The sequence below is a fragment of the Uloborus diversus genome, unplaced genomic scaffold (genome assembly GCF_026930045.1).
Source record: "Uloborus diversus isolate 005 unplaced genomic scaffold, Udiv.v.3.1 scaffold_1202, whole genome shotgun sequence".
Lineage (NCBI taxonomy): Eukaryota > Metazoa > Arthropoda > Arachnida > Araneae > Uloboridae > Uloborus > Uloborus diversus.
The window spans coordinates 1-26,350 of NW_026557880.1; the positions used below are offsets into that span (position 1 = coordinate 1).

Here is a 26,350-nt window from a genome sequence, read left to right on the forward strand (position 1 = left end):
CTGGAACTACAAAAAGCTAACGGTTGCTCACAAACCCACTTTGGAATGTTCTCAACCAAAGCGTTGTTTTTGCGTATCCTCTTTCCTCGAGGGAAACTTGGCAAACCAAGGATGCAGAGAAATAAAGAAATAAATCCTATGTGGTACCAAAATCAGGGTTTGTATGCTCCAGGAAAAATTGGAATTGTCAGAAAAAATGACACAGGTCAAAAAGTCAGGGAATTTTCCAAATTTGCCCCCCCCCCCAAAAAAAAAAATTCCAATTTTTTCCCAGGGAATTTTGTTCTATGAGATCTAATCTTCATTTTTATTGATGTTTCCTAAAAAAATATAAAAAATTGAGGCAAAATGACGCTAGCAATAAAAAAGTGAGGGCCCAAAAAAACTTCTGCAGCCCCCATTTTTGACCCTAAATAGTTCCCAAGAAAAATTCTTTGGGTGATCAGGATCTATGCACACATTCAACACGGAAGATAACAATTTACTGCTTCGGAGCCATTTTTGGTCATTCACAAGATGGAAGTAGACACGATCTTTAAATGCCTAAGTTTCCAAAATCAAAGCAGAATTGAATGTTTTCTTTAATTTCAAACTAATGAAAATCATGCAAAATGTGCTGCAATTTTTTTTTTAGTTTTATTATTATTTTTAAAAATTTTCTTAAGAAATAAATTTTGTTCTTAAAACTTAATCTTACCCTAATTGCCTTGGACGCAACTGCTAAAAACTTGTAAACTGAATACTAGTTTCATGAAGATTTATTTTAAAAAAATATTTTCATGCTATAAATTCAAAAAAATATTTCTTATTTTTTGGGCGTGGCCGCTATATTTGGTCATTCCCAAGATGGAAGTACACAAGACTTTTTAAGTGCCTAAGTTCTCGAAAACGGCATTGGATGTTTATTGCAATGCAAACTATTGAAAACAACACAAAATGGGCCTTTTTTCCCCCAGATAATTCATAATTATTTTCTGGAAAAATGCAAAATTTTATCTTCAGAACATTTTTTTATTCTAATTAATTTTGATGCTTATGTGCTAAAAACTAACTATTTTGTCATAATTGTAGTTTTTTAAGGATAATTTTTTTTTTATAACTACTTTCATGCTACAAATTCAAAAATCTACTTATCTTAAATTTTCACTTAGTTGCCATATTGGTCCTTTGCACGATGGAAGTAGACGTAAACTTCCAAAAACAGAATTGGGTTGTTTCCTTCAGCCAAAAGTAATACTTTTAGTCGGTGAAATTGATAGAATAAGTGAAAAAAAATAACATGGACCCAGAAAATACTTTTATTTTCCCAACAGTTATTTTTTAATTAATTTTTTTAAATGTCCGATTTTTCAAACAATGTGTGGTCTTGATGATGTCACAAATGATGCTCTTTGGCGTAACTTTCCACCGCATTTCCACGTTATGATAATCAAGAATTGAATTAAAATTGCGTTCTACGCTTGCTATCAACCATATTTTTGCCAATACACGTGAGTAAAGATGCAAATTAAATATTTTGCTCTATGAATGGCAACACGAAATGGCATTTCATCATTTGTGATGTCCTCAGCAGAAGCTTAAACAATGAAAGCACACCGATTGAGGTAATTTTTTAAAAATATTAAACTTAAACAAAATATTTACAAAATGGTCAGATTCCTATGTTTTTAAGCATGCTCTTTCAGAAAAAAGAACTTTTAAAATTTTCGAAACGACCCCATTGGATGTTTTTCTTAATGTAAACTATTGAAAATAACATAAAATGTGCAACAAATTGTGAATTTTTAAAAATTAATTTTCTAACGAAGAAACATTTTAATTTTAATCTAAGCATCCTTTAATATGTGAAAGAAAAAAAAAGATTACTAGCATTGGCCTATGATTGGCATATGTTGATTTTTGTTATTTTGTATTATATGGTATGCCGATCAATGCAACAAGTTAATCATATTTATACTGAAAAATAGCTTTGTATTTTGCTTAATTATTTTTGCATTATATACGAATAAGAAAATAAAAAGAAGAATTGTAAACAAAAAGCGGATGCTAAAAAATTGCTGCACGACTACAGCAAAACGCTAATTTTACGCATGGCATGTGACATCCAAGAACTGCTAAAATAAGTTGAAAGACTTTGTTTTCAACAAATAGTAAACCCGTTAAAACAATTTTGAACAATGTTTTTGAAAAAACTTAAAATTTTGAGAGAGAAAAAAAAAGAAAAAAAAGTAAACTTTTTCATTTCAATATTTTCAAATCTAAGATTTTTTTTTTTTTTAAATTTAAGGGAAAAAGTTTCAGTTCTTCTGCATTGCTACTTTAGACAATTTTAAATGTTTTTAAAATATTGCTTTTTAAGCTTAATTTTGAATGAAGCGAGTAACCTTGAATTCTATAAAAAACAAAAGTCGGGGAATTATTTTTAACCACAAGTGTATGAACCCTGCAAAATATAAGATTTTTATTGAAAATATAGGATTTATAAGAAACATAGGACAGTTTTTGCCCTTTTTTAAAAAATGTAGGATTTATAGGAAATATAGGATGACTATGATCCCTGTACTTGGAAAAATTTCAGAAAAAAAGAAAGGAATGGGTGGTATTTTCAAGATTATTCCGTAGTTGACAACTCAAATTTTCAGTAATAATAACAAAATCAACCATATTTCAGCAAAAATAAAAGTTGCAGAGTAGGATTTTATTTCTTTCAAAATTCATAAATTTATGTAAAAGATCAATAGTTGAAAATTTTATTCAATGCAATTTAGAAACCCATTTACGTGCCAGTGCACAGTAATTTCTTTTTTTTTTATAAATGCATATAATTTTTTAGAGTACATATACATTTTTGATTTAATTTTACTCATATTTGAAACTAAAAACTCTGTTAATTAGCATTTAACACGAGAAACATTTTTGAAGAAGTATTTTTGTGAAAATGATCATGAATTGTTTCATTTGAGCATAAAATCTTCGCTTTATACTAAGTCGATAAATACTAATCATTGATGCATCAGAAATGTACCACATTTTTCAATTTTGAGTCATCAGAATTAAATAACCCTGTCTAAGTAAAAAGGTTCATTTAAGAAGATCATTTAACAGTTTAGTAAAGAGCTTAAGAGTAGAGAAGAAATCAAAATTTGCTACAACTTCTTTAAATGAACAGTATAACATCATGGAGCAAAAAATGCTGACTGAAAAAATGGTAGCAAAATAAAAATAATTTGTTGAAACTCAGAAATTTTCAGATAACTTAACAAAAAATTAAAGTCAGGAAACAAAAAAAAAAAAAATGAACAGAAGGGACAGTTCCATGCAAAGTAACAAAGGAAAAAAAAATCACAAATTGTCAAGAAAATGCTGCGAGTAACTATTTCAAAGCTACAACTAAGATTAAGCCCCTTTACTTTATGAGGTTCAGTCACAACTTTCTTGCTGTGTGTTTAAGCACTTATAGCACTGATCAAAGGACTCAATTGTAGCCTTGAAATATCCATTTTCAGCCCTTTCTTGAAATTTGCTTTACTTACATTGTTTTTTTAATTTTAATCATGTCCTGTCAGGCAAACGAGCTGGTCATTCAACATACCACACATTAAAAATGTAATGATAAAGAATGCTTTATGTAAAAAAAAAAAAAACATATGGGTTGACAACAGCAACCAATAAGCATTAAAACTAATACCATCATAGTTTGGAAGATCACCTCTTGAAAACTAGATTTTCAATACCCAAGATAATTTCAGATATTTGCTCTTAGGGATTAAATTAACTGCTCAAATGAATTCTTTGACACTAACATTTCCCTCAAACACTTAAAAATACTACCTTTTATAACGTAACCAGAATCCATGATTGTCTTTTTTTGCTCAGTCCAAATGTACTGCAACCGAAGAAACACTCCCGCATAAAAATCATTAGTAACTTGAAAAACATCCATTTTTCCATTGCATTCTCTATATTTCAAAATACATCACTACATTACAAAGCAGAATTATAAGAAAATTTTCAAATAAAAATTATTATACTAATGAAAGAAATAATATGACCTGTTCAGAACTTCTTCACGCATGACTTCTAATACAACTCTTGTCATATTTATACCCATTGTGCAAAAAGGAAAATTCTAAAAGCATACATATAATTGTTTTAATTTTTCAAAATGACATCTTAAAAACCTAAAAAAAAACATTTAGACATAAGATGGATTAGAAATAGAGAAAGTGCTTCTTGATTCAAGAGTAGCTTTTTTAAGGAGAAAGGGGGTTTACTTTTTAAATAAAAAACCTATAATCTTTATGATACGTGAACAGTCCACCCAGGGCCAAATTTTCGAATAGGCAGAGCATCTGCCTGGGGTAACAAAATTTTACTTTTTTTTTTTTTTGCTATTCTAGAAAATAAAATATCAGATTTTCTTTTTCTAAATTTTCAATAACGACATTATTTTCTTATAATAGATTGTAAGAAAATGCTCCATTTATAATTTTCTTATAAATGGAGAAACCAGGGCTGAGGAGATGGAAGAAAAATGTCCCGCCTCCGACTCCGACCCCTGGATTTTGAAAAGTCCGACTCCAACTCTGACTCCAACTTTTTTATTTATTTATTTATTTTTCAAATCTACCTTCATGGGAAAAGGGAGAAACCCCAAAACAGAGATTGAAATGTTAAGTCCTTTTTATAAAATTTTCTTGTTGTGTTTTATTGTAAACCTAAGACACATACAGTGTTAGAAATTCAATTTGAAAATCAAATAATCCCATAGTTGCAATTTCTAAAGTAAGATTACTTTAAAATCCCATTTTTAAAAAAAATTCAAAAGGATTAATTTGCTCCCTTTTACTGTTTAACAAATAGATGCTGATAAAATCCTGTGCTTTCAGTTTTTGAAAGCTGTAACTTGAGAGAAAAAGCAAACTTTTTACTAAGTCAAAAAAAAAAAAAAAAAAATTCTTGAGAAGGGGGTTACATCTCAACTTAATTTCAGAGTTATAAAAAATGAAATACTTTAATTCTGAAAAAAATCCCCAATAATAAACCTTAAATTTCATCTTAAAACTTTCAACGAAAATATTGCACTATATTGTGATGAGAGGTTGGGTACATGTAAGTACAAAATGCAGAGGTATACAGCTTTGCATGAATAGCTTTTACTATACCTATATTTTTGGCTCAATTTTTAATTTTAATTTTATTGACAGCTCTAGAATTAACCTTAATATAAAAATTTTAGGATTAACTACAATTATTGAGTCTTGTAACCAATAAACTATGTAATGATTTTATTTTGTACTTTTTAATGAGAACCATACTGTCTTAGATAATGTCTTTTGATTTAAAAAACATTTATATTTTCTCGGATCTTTTGAATTTGCGCTTTTGTGCCAACACTTATTTCACCAAGCTCCCCCAGAAGTTTCCCGACTTGCTCAAGCAATACACATTCCTTTTACTATTTTATAACTGTGATCGAGGGAAAAAATACATTATTATTTTTATTTGAAAATGATTACTTAGAAAATGTTCGGTAACAAAACTGTTTACTGACAGTTCCTATCAGTTAAATAAAGTTAAAAATTAAGCAAACTAGGAGACAGCGTAGGTAGCTCTTACAGAAAGTTAGATAAACAATCAAGTCATCTGGTTGCCACAATGACAGTGACTTTCTTATTAATAGGCCTTTATACATGTAATCAAACTAATTGGTAGTTAGTTTTTTAAAAAATGCAAGGAGTGTCAGTGAAAATTAAAGAAAATAAGAAACCCAGAGTCGGAGTCGGCACATTTTTGGACAACTCCTCCTTTACTCCAAAATCAGTCCGATTCCGACGCTTCAACTCTGACTCCACAGCCCTGGGAGAAACAACTCAAAGAATTCGGTTAATTTATTCTGAAAGTAAAGGCTTTGTGAAGCATGTTTAGTATTTGGAAAAATCATTTCCCTGCTTTATATGGTTATAGATAGGAATTTGAACTATTTATGTATAGAAATATGTTAAGAAGACTATAGGTTTTCAACACTTCTTTTTTCAGAAATTAAACCCTACAAATAAAGTCTAATTCATGTTTTTCAGCAAACCATTTTACAATAATTCTTCATTCTTGTCACAAAAGATCTGTTTCAGGACTTCAGAGAATGAAAGAAAACAAATTTTAGATAATCGTAGGGTTATGAGAAAATAATAGTCACAGACTATTAATAAACGTTCAGCCTGTCATCCCTTCAGTGGATCAACAAAATAAGTACCAAGTATGCTTGGGAACTAAACCTTGGATTTCCGCGTTTGGTTGACCACCTTACTGGAACATCTGCCTCACACCTCAGAGCCGTCAGGCTCTTAAACTGAGATAAGCAGACTAGGCCCTGGCCCCCATGGGCTGTTGTGCCACTGAGTTTAATTTGTAAAATTAATTTATGTTTTTATGCATTGTATGCATTATTTAAAAGGTCTTAGGCAAAGCTTCTAATAACCTTACACCAGACCTGATCATTTTTCATAAGCTTAACTTATTAAAATTTGGGACCACGATTTAAAGAGGCTTTAATTGAGAATTGAAAATCATGATACGTTTGGCTTTTTATTTTAAAGGGAGGGAAGGAGAGGCAGATTTCAAGACTGCTTAGGAGCAGGATGTAGCTAAATTTGGCTGAGTCCACCTTTTTTTAGTACCCTTACTAATATTATATATATGAAAATGACTTTATTTATTCATTTTTTTATTATATTTTTTTGTATATTTGTTAATTTGTTTGTAATTCTTTCATGTTTTAACTTACTCAACCGATCATCATGAAATTTGGCATACAACTTGTCATGAGTGTCGGAGTGAATATAGGGTACCTTTTGTTTAGAATAAAAGCATTCCATGATTTTTACTCCAATTAAAAAAAAAAAATAATTTGCAATTATCTTCACTGAAAAATCATCATATTTGTTCGATTTTTGCAGCATGTTTAAAGCCCTTAAATAGCTGCACAATGTGAGCTTTACCTGAAGTATGAGGGAGAAGGGATAATTAGAACATCACCAAAGTCTTCATTTTAAGATAATTCCATGTTCTAAAACGAGGCTTAGTTTCATTTTGATAAATTGTCTGCGGATTCTGGTCATGGAATTGAAATCAAATAAAGTTGAATTTCTGATTTGTAGCAGACGATATTTTCGCGAAGAAAAGTAATAAGTTTAGTTTTCATGTCTAAAAAAAAAAATTTTTTTCAAATATCGCCTGCACTTTCTGCCAATTGCCTACTTTTGTGAAACATAGTATATAGGCTAAATTATGATAAGTTAAAATACATACATTAGTTTTAGAATTACTTTTGGTTTAAGTTTTGAAATGTTTTTATGATATTTTCAAAATTTAATTCATTAATACATGCTGCTGTCAAATTGGAAAGATTATACCTGGTGCTGGTTGTTATATAAAGATGACTGAAGTTTTGGGATTTTAAAGAAATTGAAAGAGGTTTAAATTTAAAATTTGAGTCATAAAATTGCTCTTTTCTAAAAATTGATGGGAAATATTTAGAAAAGCTAGATTGCTGTGCATGCGGCACTGGACACCATTTATTTTTGAGGTAGGCCGTGCAATGCCAGGCAATGCAGCTAGTTATGTATAAAGGAGGGAGTGAATCTTACATACTTCCAAATGCAGTGTGCCCAAAGTGCACAATAAGTTTTTTTTTTTTTTTTTTTTAAACATGATTGTGTTCAATTATTAAGCAACATTTTCAACTAATGTTCCAGTTTAGGGCCGAAAAAAATCACTGAACGCTTTGAGCATTTACAAGGGTAAAAAAATCTCATTATTAAAAAATGTAAAATGAACTTTGAAATTTCAAAGTTAACTAGAATTGCTGTAACTAATGGATTACAATTAAAAAAAGGATAAAGCTAAGCAGGGGTATTTTGGGTATTTTTGCTTTTTTGAATGTAAAATTTTTCAACTTTTGATTTTTCATACATGTTTTTTACTTTTTATGCAGATAGTCTCCCCCCCCCTTTTTTTTTGCTTGTTAAATAGATAAATATCACATTTATCTGAACTAATTATGAAGAAAACAACAAAAGAACGTGTAAAAAATAAGCACAAGAGCAAAATGTATAAAATTGAGCATTATGCAAGAATTCCCTTTTCATGTTATTTCATACTTTTGAAAATTTATTCACAATAAAATTTTACGCTGTAAAACTTAAAACGCATCTAATAGTAAATAAAAACATACTTGATTCTCTGTTTTAGACAGTTGCATTATCTCCCTGGTGAGTTCTAAAGTAGTGGGGTTTAAGGCAAGATAAAGTAAATGTATTAGCCCTAGAAATCCAACACCTCTTAAATCAGTTCCAGGATCAATGCCTGTAAAGTATATGAGTTTTAGACACTCAAATTAAATTCACATAATAAGTTAAAATAAACATAAAAATAACTTATGCCTCTACATTTGCTCTAAACTTAACTTGGCAATGACACAGATCCTAGTCACAGCGTTATGACCCTCCAATTTGTCCCAACAATAGCTTCACACTTAATGCCTACCATCTGCAAACACTGATAAAAATATAAACCAAAATACTTAACCAAATCATAATTTTTAAACACATCAGTCCTCATAGGATATAGCAGCTATTGGTATTAATCTAAAACCATTTTTCTACAAAACACTGTTTTGGTAGCATAAATTGATTGGTACTATGGAAACTGTGTCCTTTCATTTTATTTCAAATATTAAGTTTACTTTCTTTTTTTTTTTCAGTGAGAAACACTTTACTCATTGACTTAGAAGATTTCTTATAGTAATTATTTTGCATTTTCAGTTAATAGAAGTTTATACATCTGTGCAAAGCATAGAAGTCGTACCAGCACATTTTAACAAAATCAAGTTATTGCGATCTTTAGCAAAATTGAGCATATTCCTGTGTTTTTTACACTAGATTTAAAGTGCTATAGCTTATTTGAATATTCAGATAAAATGTATAGGGAATGTGTATTTCACATTTAGCTTACTGTATGAAAAGCATTTATTCCAAATGTTAACATTATAAGAATATTTTTGTCTGGCAAGTAAATCATGATTGACTAAACAGCCCAATAGGCCAATTTTGTACAATGACTTTTTGTTGACCTTAGATCTCTAGTTCTTCTCATTAATTATTGAAAGATCCAACACTAAAACGAATCATCTAAGCTGTGGTCTGCCACAGTATCTTTCTCCAGGGGTTTTAAATTTTGATTTTTGATAACACTGTCATTCTGCATTTGAATCAAACAGGCCAGCCAGTTTATTTTACTATTTTGATGCATACTGTGGTGACAAGGTCACATATTTTATTCAATTAAAAAATATATTTCCTTCTCCAAATTTTATTTCAATTTACACCGCCAAGAATTCTTCATAATAATTTTCTTTCCATAGTTGCAATTTGATTTTCTTCAGTGTAGGTGTTGAACGAGAATCGAAATCTAATTAGCGCTTCAAACTTGTAAAAATTCAAGCACTTTCAATTAACATATTTAATTTTTAAGTACTTTTCAGGGCCCTTGTTTGAAAAAATAAAACTCATAGACCTTGGGAAGTCTAGTTGTAAATAAGTCAGATAAAGCAGTACTGATTTTGGATAGCAAAATCTGTACTTTTTAATTTGAAAAACAAGCTTTTGTAAGAAAAAAAAATTTAGTTGAGTTATTGTCTCAAAAGAAGAAGACCAGAGTTTGGGCAAGCTGAAATAAGAGAAAGAAACTAAAATAACAAATGTAATATTGAAGGCTAAAATTTTTCATTCACTTATTTCTACCTTGAAATTTTGTTAAAACCTTAACATTACATTGTTTAGTTAAAGGAATAAAATACCTTGAAATCCGATTTCCTCCCAATGTGGTCCATATCGTGGACAGTCTTTATCTGTATATGTAAGTGCTTTGTAAAGCGTTTGCAACACTCTCATATGCACCTCCTCACTTGTGTTAAAAGGGCCTGAAAGAATATTTTTCATCAATAAGCTTAATTCATATATTCATTCATAAGCTTTAAAAAAAAAAAAAAAAGGTTTTTGTTTATTAATGTATAAATGTAACAGTTATGCTAAATGATGGGTTGGAATTTTGAAGAATAGCAAAGAAGTATTGAGCAGTTAATATTTTTTAAACTTGAAACTAGGGAAAATTAATCTTCTACAAGGTTTTCATGCAATTTAAGAGGTTCTACGACTCAATATCAATCCTACTTATTTTTATATCTTTTATTTTCTCATTTTATGCCTCATATTTTTTACAAAACATCTAAAACAAATTTTTGTCATGGTTGAAGAAGTACAGCAAAATGAATAGACTACCTTTCTAATTTTATCCTTAATAAAATTATAATACTTTTTAATGTTTGAAAATCAATGTTTTCAAACAAATATACAAACCTTTTTAACCTCATTACATATTATACAAGCAAAAATCAAACTCACACATTGCTATGGCAAAAAATACATTTCTATCAGGAATTAAGTTTTCATGAAGCTTAGGAGGTCCTATTATCCAATGCCTAAGAGCATCAAAACCTTTCCTCTGTTTAACTGGTTTGATACTATTCTGGAAAAAAAAATGCAAGGAAAAGTAAAAGAAAGCAAAGATGAATATAATTTTTTAGAATGGTTTGCTATTTGTTAATATAATGGATGGTATAGTTTAAATGGTTTAAAAAAAAATTTCACTATTCCTCAGTACTACTTCATAATGTACATATATCTAGCCACTGTTGTCCTTTCCTATTTAAAAAAAATATACAAAAAACAAACAAAGATTTAATTTTCTTAACATATCTTTAGGAGCAGTCTATAACCATTTGAAGGGGGGAATGCAAAAGCTTTGATGAAAAGCTTATAATCATGCAAAAAAGGGAGGGAAATGCTTATGAAAGTGTTAAAGTTTTGAAAAAATTTGAAATGCCTAGGCAATTGATAACAAAAGTATGACAAAAAAATATCACATGGCAGGTTGCCCATTTGATAGAAACTTATGCAATATAAGACAACTTCTAAAGAAGTTATTACTGTGCATACTTTTTCATTGATTAAGTCTTGGAACAATACATTTCCTCAAGAACAAGAAAACAAATGCAACTGCATACAGATTTTGAAGTAGGTTAAAAATTTAAAGCCTTTTTATAACAATTTTTACTTCAACAATCCTCATATATATATAATAGCGAATGATAGAGTTACACTCCTGACGCCATCAACATTGAAACACGCACCACAGCATGATAATTTGATAATATTTTTTGGTAATGTTTAACATGTAGGAAAATGCTTTATTTTTACAAGACTGAACTGGATCCAGTCACTTAACTGTTCTACTGGTAAGACTGTCATTTTAGGAGAGTGAATAAACAACAAAGTGGTCAACCATTAAATAACTATCTACTGGAGTTTAGGGTTAATCCACTGGAGTTATGGTTAAAATTTCGACTATCAAAATATCACCAAACAGGCAACTGTTTTGTTAAAATGCAGAAGCAATTTTCACTCGTCATACCATGATGGGCGACTCTCTAGTAGAAAATAAACATAAAACTTGCTTTCATTATCTTTTTTATCTACATTAGCTTAAAGTTGAGCTACAATATCCTTGGAAGTAAGTATCTCCAAAAGGATAACATTGGCATTAACAAGTACATAATTTTTAAATGCTCCTCTACCCCACAAGTTTTTTTTTTTTTTTTTTTTAACAGAGACCTCATATCAATTGTTCTCAGGATTTGTGATTCATCACTAACTTATGGTTGGCTACGGACGTTTTAAGGATTTTTCTATAAAAGGATAAGTGGAGCTGGAAGTTGATAGAAATATAAATATTCTCAAATATTTTGCTCATTTTAAGTGGGATTTGCTCATTAAAATGAGTTATGCTCTCTTGAATTAAACATTGTTCCAGCCAAATATTTAATTTCCTCTTTCAATTTGGGGTTGTTATAAGCAAGTTCAACTACAATTTTATGCTGAATTAAAAGTAAACTAATATGCTAAGAAAAACAACATCTAAGGTATGAAAAAAATTGAAAAACTAGAGACAAAAATAAACTAGAGAAAAATTCAAGTACACAAGATAATTACCACATACTTATTCAAAACTTATTCAAAAAAAAAAAAAAAAAAAGAGAGAGAGAGAGAGAGAGAGAACACAAATTGCAAACAAAAACAAACTAGAGTAAAATTAAACTTCAAAAGATACTTACCATATATTTATTCATGTCTTTTGATTTAAAGTAATGCAAGACTTCTTCACAAGAAATAGGATCAGTCTTTAAGGGAGTGATTGATACACCTGTATTGATAAGGCATTGCTTTAAAAATCTTTTAAAATTAAATTAATCAAAATCAAGCTTAAAATTACAACCACACACACACATACGAAAGGAAGCATTATTTATAACACTACAACAATAATTTTGATTTGTTTAAAAATGTTTTTCATGTCAAATGGCACATTAACTTACTATCAGTGGTTGAAAAAATTATGTTTTTTTGTAGCGACTAAAAACTGCTCTTGAGATGTAGTCACTAGTTTGCTCAGCGCCATCACCAGAGGGTGCTACAGCCCCCACCCAGTTTTTCGAAAGTGGGACCGCCAATTTAATTTTAGCAATGCAACAAACGAAGAAAAATAAAAATTCTTTGTTGTTTTAAAAAATTAAAATGGTAATTATAAATTAACAATTAAAATAATAGTAACAAAAGGTATTTTTTCTGTAAAGTTTGAATAGAAAATGTAATCTTAAAATACAATTTAGAAACATCCATTATTCTCTTTTTTTTTACACGATTATCTAAGTAACTGCTGTGAAAATGAAGTTTCCAACATTTTTTAACTCAAAAAAAAAAAAAGTATTCAGTACACCATTTACTAGGCTGCAAAGTGGGTATGTCTGACAAGTCGGAAACAATGAGCACGGTTCAAATTTAAGCATTGTGCGTAGAGTAAAAATAGCATAATGGGTGGGAAGACCGCTGACAAAACTAACATGGTGCACATCCAGGGCCGTTCCAGGGGGGGGGGGGAGAGCGGGGCAATCGCCCTGCGCACCACAAAATGAGGGGGTGCCTCTCGTTTCGACGGAACACGACAACATTCACACAAAAACCAAATTTTCACTTTTAGTTTTAAAACGCACTTTTAGCTTTAAAAACGTGATTATAGGCCATGTTTATTGATGTTACGGTATGAGAGGGAGCTCAGAAATTATTTCTGATCGATTATTTTTTTTAATGATTGAAATCAATTCCTTCTCCCCTGGAAAGTTTTCGAAATTGAAGTTTCAAAAACCAAACTTTAGACAAACTTTGAAGATTTTATCACTGTAAAAACGATTCAGAAACGTTCCTGGAAAATAACAGACAGCTGATGCGCCCAATTTCTGCCAGTAACGTATCTCGCAAAAACCAGGAATGTTTTCGGATAAAATTCAGTAACCTTCCAAAAAAATCCAGAAATCTTCCCATTTAAAGCCAGTTGTGTCTCCGGAACTTCAGAGTAATCTTAGGTAGTGATAATATAACAGCTTGGCACCTTCCTGATTAATCAAGACAGTTGCAAAAGCAGTGTTGCAAAAATGGCCAAAGCTAAGCCAGAATTGCAAGTATTAAGTATCTTGATTGCAATTCTTGCAAAGCTACATATTCCATATTTATTTGCTCCCTTTAGGAGTTTAATCAGCTCGGAGGAGTCGTGATTGAATGGAAGCTGATACATTTTATAAATACTCTTAGTTAATCTTTAAACTGGGAGCTAAAAATATTTTTTCAACAGAGAGAAGTCTGCATTTGGACAACTTGTAGCAATCCAGGAAACTTTCTGACAATGATACTTGATATTTCCAGGAAGTGATTAAAAACCATTGAAATCCCGAAACGTTACACGGAAACACTCAGGAGCATTTCGGAATTTTTTTACAGTGATTGATAGGAGAATCTGGAGTATTTCCCAGGAAAATTGCTCAAAATTATCGTTAAAAAAAATTTAAGGAATGTTTTACATTCAGGGGCTATTAAACTTAAATTTTTTGCAAGTGTAGTTAAAAAAACCAATTGCTTGTGATATTAAAGAAAAGCGGCATGGGGACCCTTGCACGAATATTTTCTGAAACTCAAGTTTTAAAATGCAATTTGTAAGGCCATATTTTGTAATATTAGGGCCAGTTATTTTTAGAAATTAGACCTCCAAAAACGCTATTCTGAGCAATTTTTGATGTTGTTGAGCCACCCTCACTCTCCAGCATTTCCCCCTTCACTCCTATTTCACCCCTCTTCACCAACAGCAAAAAGTCATTGCTTCTTTCTACTCAGGGTTTGCGTTTACGTACTATAGCAGTATACACAAATTCGCCGGAAAAGGAAGCAACTTCCACGAAAAATCTGGTTCCAGGCACCCAGAAAACCCATAAGATAAGAACAAGAAAAAAAATTGGAGAAAATGCTAAAGATCTATTTAGTAAATGCTTTTAATCTTCAATGACCAGGAGAATCAACAGAAAGGGATTAAAATGACTCTATCTCTTTATCAGCTATTCAAAGGCATCCCTGTTGCTGACCAGTCAATGGAATTTTAGTGATAAGTCTAGAGCTTACAGTGACCTCCTGGGCACAGCTCAGGGAGCAAAATATTGCCCATTGTACTGTATTCTAAGAATAAGCTCTCCCTCAACTTTTATCTTAAGGAAATTCCTGAAAACAGAAATAAAGACTAAAAGTAAGAGTGGTTTCAATGCAATCTTCAGGATTAATACAAGACAACTGTACATTAAAAATATTGCTATTTTGCGTTCATGTAACTAGAATTACTTTTGAAAAATCACTATTTTGCATCACAATAAAAGGAGGGGGAGAAAAAAATGGCGAGCATTTTCCGGATCGCGCTAAGGACAAAGTTCTGAACTTCACATTTTTCTTGTTAAATTGCTTATGAATACTTAAATTTTATACAAAAGCACTTTAACCTTGTTCTTTTTCTAGTAATTAATCTCTTTCTGATGGGTTATTTTTACTTAGACTTGCAAAAGTCAGATATTAATCAACTGTGCCATTAAAGTGGAGCGATTTTAAAAATAACACAAAAGCCAAAACAGATATTTTGAACAAGTCAAAATAAAGTCAAATATACTGATTTAAGATTGCAAATGAGCAATTTTCACACTCATATAGTCATAATAGTCTACAAAAAGTTAAAAAGGTTTAAGTGATAGAATGGCATAGTAGACAAAAATGAGCGAGTGTTATGGAAGAGGATGCAATCAGATTTCAAAATGCACAAACACTGACACTTTCTATGTCATTCTTGAGCCTTTTCCCCTCCCTACCCACGAAACGAAGTTCCTTTCTTCTTTCTACCTTAGAAAGAACATGTGAGTCAGAAAAAAACCTGATGGGAAGAACACAATCGTGATCGGATCGCTTGAAAATGCTCGGCGGCCAGAAAATGAAAAAAAATACAAAAAGCGGAAAATCGCGGATGCGAAAAAGATTTTCAACCCTGACTATATAAAAATAAAAATATAATAAAATCAAAATGTTAATTTATTTAAAAATATCACAAAAAAAGGATATAAATAATTATTCTAAATGATTTTGAATGTTTATCATCAGGGACTGACAAAAATTATAAACCTTCAGAAGCCAGTAAAATTTTTTAGACAGCAGACAAATTATTTCAGAGTATATTGGAGAAATTCACTCTAACATGACTTCTGAAAGATTCCTGTTCTAAAATTACTAGTATCCAAGGTGCTATTTTTTCGAGTCTTCTGGATTTGTTGGTCCCTGGTTAAAAAATTGCAAAAAAAAGAAGTTAGTGGAAAAGAAAAAAATGTGATAAACTATGAATAAAATATGATACATAAGAAAGTACTTTTTCAACAAAAAAGAAAAATAAGAAGCAAAAAAAAAAAACATAAGTTGTTGCAATATGTACAAACTATAACAAAATGTAGAATGAAATTCGAAAACACACTAGAAAATCCTTAGTCATAGACATTGCAAATCTAGGAGTATGATATTCTAGTTACACTTAAATTAGTTTCAAAAAAAAGTTAGCAATCTTAAAACATTTTTATTTCTATAAGAAAAAATACTTAGAAAATGGTTATGCACATTACTTGCCGTGAACAGAGGACCCTAAATTATCCCATTCTTCTTGCGCCTTCTCAATATCTTTTTCAGCTTGGACCACATCTGTAAACATCAATTAGGTATAATTATTGTCATTAATATGTATTATTTTATTATTTTCCTGTTGTTATTCCTTGTGTTAATGGTAAATAGACAGGTATATTTGTTAACACTCAAGTGCATTTGTTATTTATTTTAATTAATAGCTCAATTCAATGGTACTACTTAACGATCCTTCTATCAAAATAAAAGATACATTACAGAGAGTGTGCAATGTTTGTGCCTCAACATTTTAAATGCAATATTACACATAATTTTTGTAAACAGAAACACTACTACAGATTTATAATTTTACATTTTCTTACAGACAATAAGCATCACGTAAGGTAAAAAGTTTACATCTGCATTATTAAACACTGCAATATATCAAAGAAAAAATGTTAAATGTCAAATTTGCAGTGCAGCTGTCAATTTTCATTATAAAAAGTTCTTGTCCAAATACATTATTTTTCTTAAAGCCTTCATTTTTTAGTTTTTTTATTCTTAAAATTAATATTTTAAAGTGACTTTATAATTCATTCAAAGATAGATAGCTGTTTTTATCACATGACTGAGTATTAAAGGGTTCATAAAAAAATGCTACTAAGGAATATTTTCTGTGAGTGTTTGGATAGATTGTTTTGCAGTACATTTTTTTCTGAATTTCTAATTTTATGGAAATAAAAAGAACAATATTAGCAATAACATTTACTTTTTAACAAGCACAGTTGCAAGAAAAATTAATTTAATATTCCCTAATAAAATATGATAATAGAATCTATATAAATAAAACTGAGAACATATATGTATATGTGTATGATCCCTATACAAATCCAGTTTACGTCGGATCTCGGCCAAATTTGGCAGGGAGGTACTTGGGCATCTGAGAAGTAACGTAGGGGGGTTTTCAAATGCCCAAAAAGAACCGAACTGTTTGAATTTTAATTTTAGGACCTGAAAATGGCATTAAATGGCTCTTTCTACGCGAAATAATTAGGGTCTGGTGGGGTAAAGTGGTCATAAAATCGTAGGTTTTCAACTTAGATGAATAATAAATACAATAAATTCCTTAAACACTTAAACTTTTTTTGTTTTTATTTTACATTGCATTATTAAAGAACACGGTACATTGAGTTTTAGGAAAATAAATATTGATTTAAGTAGCGTTATAACACTTTCTTTTCCCTTTGTATTTATGACCACTTTACCCCATGGGGTGGGGGAAAGTGGTCATAGTTAAAAAGAGATGCAAAACCATGATAAAAAACCCTAATATTTGTATATTTCGGTTATATTTATAGTTTCAAGTATATGCACAAGCATATGTGTGTATACACGAGTATATACGTATCGTGTAAACATTTGTAAACACGTTCATATATGATTAAATACATGTATGCATCAGATACATGCATGCACGTGCCTACTCAAGTATATATGTGTATACGCGAGTATATAAGCATGTATACGTGATTACCTACAGGAGTGTATACGTGTCTACACGAGTATATACGTGTCACGTGTATGTACGGGTATATACGCGTGTAAACGAACATCATATGAGTATACACTTGTATCTCGAGTATATACGTGCATGCATGAATACATATGTGCATATATACGTGTAGAGTAGACATATACACGCATATATAAGTGTACATACACACATATGGGTATACATGAGTTAATTCGTGGATACATCCAGTGTGTGTTTGTACATGTCTACTCACATTTTGAAGCACGAGTATACGTATGTATACGTGCAAATACGATCATATACCTGTATAGACGTATATACGTACATTTATGTGTATACACCAGTACATGTATGTATACACGAGTATATAAGCTTATATACATGTGTGCCTACAGAGTGAATCCAAGCTCTTGGGAAAAAATCTAAGGGGTGTGAGAAGGGAGGATAAGAAGCAAAGAATTATAAGGAACTTACGTTCGCTGACGCACTACATGCACACAAAGCAAGAAACTGATGGATGGTAAACAAATCACAAATTTGTTACACAAAGATGATTTTACCCAAGATTTTAGTTTTTAAGAAATATTTAAAGCAGTTGTTAAAAGTTACGGCCTGTAGTAGCTCTAATACATGGATTGCAACAAAGGCGCAGCGGCTGATGAAAGTTTTTCAAAAGTTTCGTTATTGCAACAGAGCGTGCTTTGTGATTGAGACACACATGTATCACAGCTGCAGGCCGCAAATTTCATCAATCGCTTTAAAATTTTCTTGAGACCTAAAATGTTGTGACAAATTGTCTTTGTGTAACAAATTTGTGACCTGTTTTGCATCCATCAGTTTCTGGCTTTGCGTGCATGTAGCGCGTCAGTATTGTTTTTTTAACCATATGTTCCTTATGATTCTTGCTTCCTATCCTCCCCTCTAACACCTTTTAATAATTTGCCCAAAAGTTTAAACTCAACCTGTATACTTGTATATCATATGCTCGAAAGTGTCAACTCGAGTACGTACGCGTATATACGTGTCTACCTGAGTATATAAGTAATTATATATATACGAGTATAAGCGAGTATATACGTGTAGAGTCGAATGTATATCTGTATAGAGTAGAAATATTTGCAGACACCCATATATGTATTTATTGGTGCATTTATGTGAATACGTCTGTATACGTGCTTACACGAGTATATATGCATATGCACACGCATATACTCGTATATTTAACCCCATTTACTGCAAAAACAATACATATTAAGTGAAATTAATATTTAATTTATATCTGCCTTATACTTAGTGATAAAGTGACATTAGAAGAACAATACTTGTTAAGCCTAATATTATGACCACTTCACCCCATCTTACTTAAATTGTTCTAAAAAATTATCTAAAATATATTCAGCTAACTGCTAATGGGTAAGAGTTTTTGAGACATGTAGGAAGCTTCCTATGCAGTCAATCTGTTCATAATTCTTACAAACAAAATTTCCGAAGGAAGTTAAAAGAGGTATTTAGATTTGAAAACTTTTCATATTCACACAAAATATTTTTTCTTTACCAAATACAATTTTGCCAGTTGTAAAATTTTGTACTCAAAATGTAGTTTCTCACTGCCTTACTCGATAATAAAATTTTCACATTCATTCGAACATTTATTTCCAATCTATAGTCATTTATTTGACGAATGACCACTTTTACCCCATTGACCACTTTCCCCCACCAGACCCTATCCAATTTCTTTGATTCAGGTCAAATTTGAAAGCCAGCAAAAAACACCTATAGAGAAAAACACCCATCATTTGCTTGGAATTCCAAAAAAAAAAAAAAAAGGCTGTAAAATCACCGGAAAAAAAGTAAAAAAAGCACTGCAAAGGATAATGAAAAAGAATTTTTAAATTGACAAACTATTCTTTGCGCGATCTCATTGTAAATTAGCATTCAGCAGGTTGCCATTTTTTTTCCTTGGCTGTGACTAAATAAAATTTTGTTTTGAGATAAAAATTTCCCGTTTTGATTATTATTTGGCGATTTATCTTCTTTAAATTTTTTTAGGATTCTAATTGTATTAATGGAGGCTTGCGTTTAATTTTTTCGAGAACTTTTTGATGATTTTTTTTTTTCTCTAATTGAAGCCTGATTGTTGAACATGTGTCACTTGACAAAACTTTTATTTTCGAGGCAGACCGTGCAAAGCCGGGCAATGCAATACACTAAAGCAATACAATAAAAAATCATAAAGAGTTTGAAGTAGAAATGCTACTCCTTTTGCTATATGTGAATATGTAGTCACACAGAGCTGAAAGTTGCTAATTAGTAACTATTTTGTGCAAAGAAGCAAATTACACTTTTAGAGCAAAAGACTCATTTTATAAGTTATAGAAAGTGCAAAATGTTAAAAAGCCTGAATTAGTTGACAATAAAGGTGTAACTTTCTCAGATTCAGTAAAAAATCTTAACTATTTGCATAGGGGGGGCATGTGGACTATGTGGAAATGAGAACTAATTTGCTTTCAGGGCTTTTTTCCTTTGCAAAAATGAAAAAATATTTTTTTCCCCGGCCATTAATGAATAAGTTATTAAAAATTTCAAATTTTAATCATTCTAATCTGTACTGAAAACTGTTTCCATGAGGAAAAATACTCCTGCTAAAACCATGGGGGAAGTATCTGAACTCTCCCCCCTTAAAATTTTACATATTGGCCCCTATGACTATGTAAGTATGACTCACCAACGGTTTCTTTGTGCTTGAAGATTGCAGGCTTTTTGATGTCCAAATTTTCATTCTGAAATTTAAAAACATGACTACAGATATTTACATTTATTGTTTAAAATATTTTACTTAGTATGATTTTTCTTTAAAAAAGATAATTAAATAAAAATAAAACCAAATACTAAAATAAATAACATAATAATAAATCATTTTTAATTAAGTATATACACTTGAACAACTACTTTACAATAGATTTTTGCATCCTTTTCATCCACATCTTTTTGTTTTAAAATTAATTTAAGATAAAAGGTTTGTGTATGGATGTATAACTATCCAAATAATACAAATAAATACAAAAAAGTGGAAATCAGTCACACATTGCATACCCAATGTAATAAAATTCTGTCTGGTTTTCTTATGAAGAAACTTTTACTAATTTTTCAAATGAAGCTCAGCATTTTAACTTTTTTTTATTTCTTCTTAAACAAACGATATTTGGGCAAACATGCTCAAAGTTGGAATTTTACTTTCACCATTATAAAAAAAAAAAGTTTACTTCTAAAAGTACAACCCAAGTATTTTAGGACTACTGCTATAAATATTCTTAAGTTATTAGTAGAATCAACAGATTACTTTTTGAACTTTTCAAAACATTACCGATCGTTTTAATGAGTTTAATTACTGATGTCATCAGTGGCGGATGGGACCGCTGGGCAGCCGGGCAAATGCCCGGTGGGCTGCCTCTGTTTGGGCAGCATTGAATCTTTCCATTGAATAGTAGAAAAAGAAAAGAAAAGAAAAAAAATGATTTTTCTTTTCTTTTCCTTTTTTCCTCCTTTTTAAAAAAAACTATTTAAATATCCCCAAAAAATATCATAATAATGTGGTATATTATAAACGGCTTATAGGAAAATCGCTGCAAGAAAAGTAATGGTTATGAAATTGAAAAAAAGAAAAGAATACAAACTCATGCTGTGAGGATTAAGATGTTTAACTGTGTGTCTGTAAATTCATCGACCGATAAGAAAACTTTGTTGCATTTATGTCCAGGACCTTCTAAGGCCCTAACAGCTGCCTGTTATGATAATCTGTAGGGGACAATGAACACGTAAAGGAAGGGCCGTCGCCAGGGAAGGGAGGCTGCCAATTTCAATTTAGTGATAAACCAAAAAAAAAAAAGAAAGAAAGAAAGAAAACCTTCTCAGTATTAAAAAAAAAATGGTAGTAATAAAATACCGAATGGATCTCCAACAACAAAAAAGTATTTTTTCAGCAAAATTTTGAAACAAACATGCAACCCTTGAATATTAAACAATCAAACCTTTGAATATTATTTAAGAACATCCGCGGTTCTTTACTTTAATTTACCTACTGAAGGCAGTTGAAATTTTTTGAGACATTCTGACAAATTACAAACGTTTTTTTCAACGATCAAAAGTATTCAGTACATAGTACAAGTTTCATGTCATGTACAAGTCATGACAAGTTTCAATTTAATACAATAAATGAATAGATAAATAATTTCCCACCGAAGCATGTTTTAATTAGGAAAAAGTTAAAATGCAGTAAGCTAGATTTCAAATATTGTAATGAAGTGTTTGAATGTATAAAACAATAGTAAACCAAAACTTTACCAAGAGATTCTAGCTGGAAGGCATGAGATTTAAAATAAAATAAAGTTGGGAGAAGAAGACCTAAGGTGTCGCTGAAAAGTACCCACATCAGTCCAAAATGTTAAAAGAGTATTTTAACGAATCACAAACACTTTAATTTCAAAGAAATACAAACTTGGAAATTGAAAATTTCACTGTAAAAAAAAACCAAAGAACTAAAATGGTCTTAGAAAAGAAATACTGGGGGGAGTGGGACGGTATGGTTTTTCCACAACAATTGTATCAATAATTTAATAAAAAAAGATAGGGACTTAACCACGAATGCGGAAGGAAGAGAGGTCCTCGAGACTTACCCTTCATTTTACACCTCCAAGGTCAAGGGTGTAGCTGAGGGGGGAGGTTGTCCCCCCCTCCCCAAAACGTTAGTCTCCAAAAAAAAAAGAGAGAAAAGGAAGAGAGAAGAGAAAGAAAAAAAAGAAGAAAAAGAAAATAAATCAAAACGACTTTTTTCAGAGTAACAAAGGTCAAAAATTCACTTTGCTCCCCCCCCCCCCCAATGCCATTGAAAATCTGCTCCATGTGTGACCCTCAAGCATAAAGGACGCCTCCCTCTGCTGTGACAATTTCTTGATAATTGAGTGAAATTTGACACTTCGCTTTAGAAATGAGATTGATTAGTTAAATCCAACGTATATGCAGCCTTTCTTTCTCATAGATTCTGCAAATTGTTCAATATGTTTAATTTTATGAGCCGCGCAGTGGAAATATTGCATACAGTCGAATCTGTATATTTTGAATTTCAAATTAAAGAAAAAAAATCGAGATAAAGAGGTTTTGAGATACGGGGGCTTTAAGAAACTTTTTATAGAAATTTGAAATATGATGGCGAAAATTTGAAATCGATACTAAAGACAATATGGCTCTTGATTAAAATTCCTCTTTATTAGTTTTGTTAGGTATTTATTCTATTATTACATCATTAAGTGCTTTATTGCGGACTATAGGGATCATTTTGACAGTAAAAGAAACTTTAAGCATATCTTTTTCAAGAAAAAGTCTTTTATTGCTTTTTGGTCCCTGATTTTTTTTTTTTTTTTGGATTCATTATTTATCCTCTTGAGGTTAGCAATTGCTGCAAATCTAACTTGGCCAGTATTCTACTATTTTCCTTTTTTCATCACTTGATAAAAAAAACTTATACTTTCTTTTCACTCCTATCATTTCGGTTTTCTAAGGAATCACAATTTTAAGAAAGAAAGCAACATAAGACCAGTACTAATCCAGATAACAGAGCGAAATGGCTTTTAACTTGAATGACATTTAACCATGAACTTGAAATGTTCATCTTACATGTCAAACCTGTGGAATTTAAACCCCTTTACTCTTCTTCCAAGAAAGTGCGCGAAACGACTGTCCTTTGGTTAATCTTCCTGGAAAGCCTCTTCGTGGAACGCATTTCTCCCTTTTTTCCACTGCCTCCTCAGCTCTTGAAGACAATTCCTCTGTTTTAGTTGAAGAAAATGTTTTTTTCATTGGGCTTCGAATCCGAAAATGATAGCATAACCGGAATGCGAGATGATAGAGGTTTTGGTTGGTCTGGTCTCGTGTGTGTCATAGGTCATAGTCAAAACGACCTTTGCTAACCAGAGTATCCATTGCAATCACATTGATTTTTCAGCCAGTATTTACCTGCGTATTCTTTTAGTAACGTACAGTCTGTTTAAAATAGTACATTCTAAGTGAAAGTTTGTTGCATAATGAAGAAAGCAAAACCGATAACAAGCTTTTTTAAACCCAAAGAAAAAAATAAAAATGATGAAAAAGGATTGCTCTAAAAAGAGAAAGTTAATGTCGTCTGAAGAAAACAAGGTACAGTTTGCAAAGCAGCATTAAGTCCTATCGGACCCTTCTGAAGGTAATTTTATTTTAATTCAAAAGAAAAACTGCATAGCATTATATGAATAAAATATTTAAAAACGAAATGAATCTAGATTATTTCTGTTAGCTTGGTTCGCATTAAAAATTAGGAAATAAAAAAGACTTCCGTTTATAATACTCGAAAATTGTTGTTGCTCCCTCAAATAGATATTTATGTAAATTCTAAAGTAGCTAATAAATATTAAAAATAAAGACTTGAGAGGAGAACAGATGGTATGCATTTTGAGCGAATAACTTTATACCTGCCTATATTTCTTCCCCTAACTTTTTTTATTCAAATTTTATTAACTGCTTTAGAATTAGCATAAATGTAAATACATAAAAAGCAACATATAAATATAATGATATGAAAAACAATTCCATTTTTTGCGGGTTATAATTCAAGAAGTCTTTTTTTATTTTATTTCATGCAAGCCAAGTTGATAAAAATAGTCTTTATAGTCTGACCACCAATGAGATTGAAAGTCACACATCCAGTTTACAGGAGGAAATGGAAGTATCTATTAGCTTTCAGGGATGCCAGCTTTTGTAGATGTGTGTTAGCCTCTAAATTAAGCAGTCACACTGAAATGAACGAAACACGCTCATCAGATATGTGATTTCCCCCTGATTTGGATAGACTGGTTTTGACAAGATGTTGCTAGAAAATTTCACTTTAAATTAAATGGAGGGAAAAGAGAAAAAAAAAATGTAATTTTCCATAACATTAAAAAAAAAAATCTTTGCTTTTGTTTTGTTTGACATAAATATCGGAATTGGGGCACCCCATTCCAAAGTATGTAACATTCACCTCCCTCTTATTTTTTTAATACTAAAAAAAATTACACACACACATATATATATATATATATACATATATATATATATATATATAAAAGCATACATATATATATATACACACATATATATATATATATATATATATATATATATATATATATATATATATATATATATATATATATATAAATAATATACCCCCCCCCCCCCCCCGAAAGTCGGGTCTAGCTACGCCTCTGTCCAAGGTAGCTTAAAAACACGCTTTAAAACTTATTTTGAGAGAGTGCAGGAGAAGAGTTTCCAAATCGAACGGGTGACAAAACATTGTTGTCTTTTTCAACTTTTCTTATAAGTTTAAAAAAAACTGAAGAACCCAAAACCGATGGAAACAAATCCGGAGTTCTTGTATTAGACTTAGAGACTGCAATGTCTTCATTCACCTCTGATTTTTCTACAATTGAAAAGAATCGGGATGAGTATTCAACAGTGTCCGATCTATATTCTTAAAATATTTAATTTTAAAGAAGATTTTCGCCGAATTTTTTACTATTATATTAAGAAGTTTTAATAGTATTTTTTTGCATATAAGATGGATGTGTCATGTATCATTCAAAGTTATAATCAAAGATGGATGGGTGTCATTCGTCGAATGTTATGCTGATATTTAATTTTGACCAATATCTAAATTCATCATATTCATAAAACATTTAATTTTTATTAGATTTTCATCAAATTTATTTATTGTGCTGTCTGGTGCATATACCGGTCTAAAACAGGTTTTAATACAATTTAACCAGGTCATTTAAATGTATTAAATTATTATTAATTAATTATTAAATTATTAGTATTTAATTTATAGTAGTTAAAATTAGTTAAGTTTTCAACTAACTGAGGTCCAATTTTGTGTTTTTGTTGACACCAAAGTTCAAGAAAATTGTCGAATGTAAGACTACATTCTTGAGCATGACCCCCCCCCCCTCACCCCACCCTAAAATGAAAGCCTGTATCCGCCCCTGAGTGCAAGTCATGCATGAAAATAGCCTTCACTAATTTGAACCATAATAAAAAATTACCTGTTATATGGAACAAAACTACACACACACACACACACATATATATATATATATATATATATATATATAGCAATAAACTATAAAGCCATTAGTGAAAGTAATATAATAAACTTTAAATTTAATACGAAAAAAAATTATTAGAAATAATAACACTATTTACCTTTTCCTTAAGGTAATCCACTCGCTCCTCTGTTTCTTCAATTGCATCTAAACATGACTCTCGTTTAAAATGTTTAGCCATACCAAATTAGCTAATTTATTGCCATCACTTTATACTGCAAGAAAAAAATATTTCCTTAGAATTTTATAGATCATGTTAAAAAAACAATTAGATCATTTATATGCATACGGTGCCGTAGGAAGGTAAAATGCAGTATCCGCAAATTTCTCTCTCTTCTTTTTGTATTTTAGTAATCTATTGTAGAGCTTTATTGTACACTTGCTCATTTGGTTTCCGCTCCAAATAAAGTACTAAAAATCGAGAAGCTCCAACATTTCCCTTCTGTTATTAGCATGGAATTCAAAACGCATTTCTTAAATATCGCAAACCTCATTTCTGTTGATACTGC

The 26,350-nt window shown here is 30.7% G+C and overlaps 1 protein-coding gene and 1 long non-coding RNA gene across 2 annotated transcripts; both read right to left on the reverse strand.

Annotated features, from left to right (window-relative positions):
* Positions 1–3,831: 3,831 nt before the first annotated feature.
* LOC129232492 (ELMO domain-containing protein 3-like) lies at positions 3,832–14,661 on the reverse strand (the record flags this gene model as incomplete). The annotated part of the gene is made up of 7 exons (XM_054866640.1): positions 14,619–14,661; positions 12,230–12,318; positions 10,461–10,584; positions 9,857–9,979; positions 8,234–8,364; positions 4,053–4,129; positions 3,832–3,959 (listed from the first exon to the last, which is right to left on the reverse strand). Coding segments are annotated over exons 1-7 (715 nt in total), but the record flags the coding sequence as incomplete, so codon positions are not given.
* Positions 14,662–16,144: 1,483 nt separating this feature from the next.
* On the reverse strand, positions 16,145–26,057 carry LOC129232494 (uncharacterized). Its single transcript, XR_008581357.1, has 3 exons — positions 25,942–26,057; positions 20,396–20,450; positions 16,145–16,217 (listed from the first exon to the last, which is right to left on the reverse strand). It is a non-coding gene; the product is annotated as an uncharacterized LOC129232494 (long non-coding RNA).
* Between the last annotated feature and the right edge of the window lie 293 nt (positions 26,058–26,350).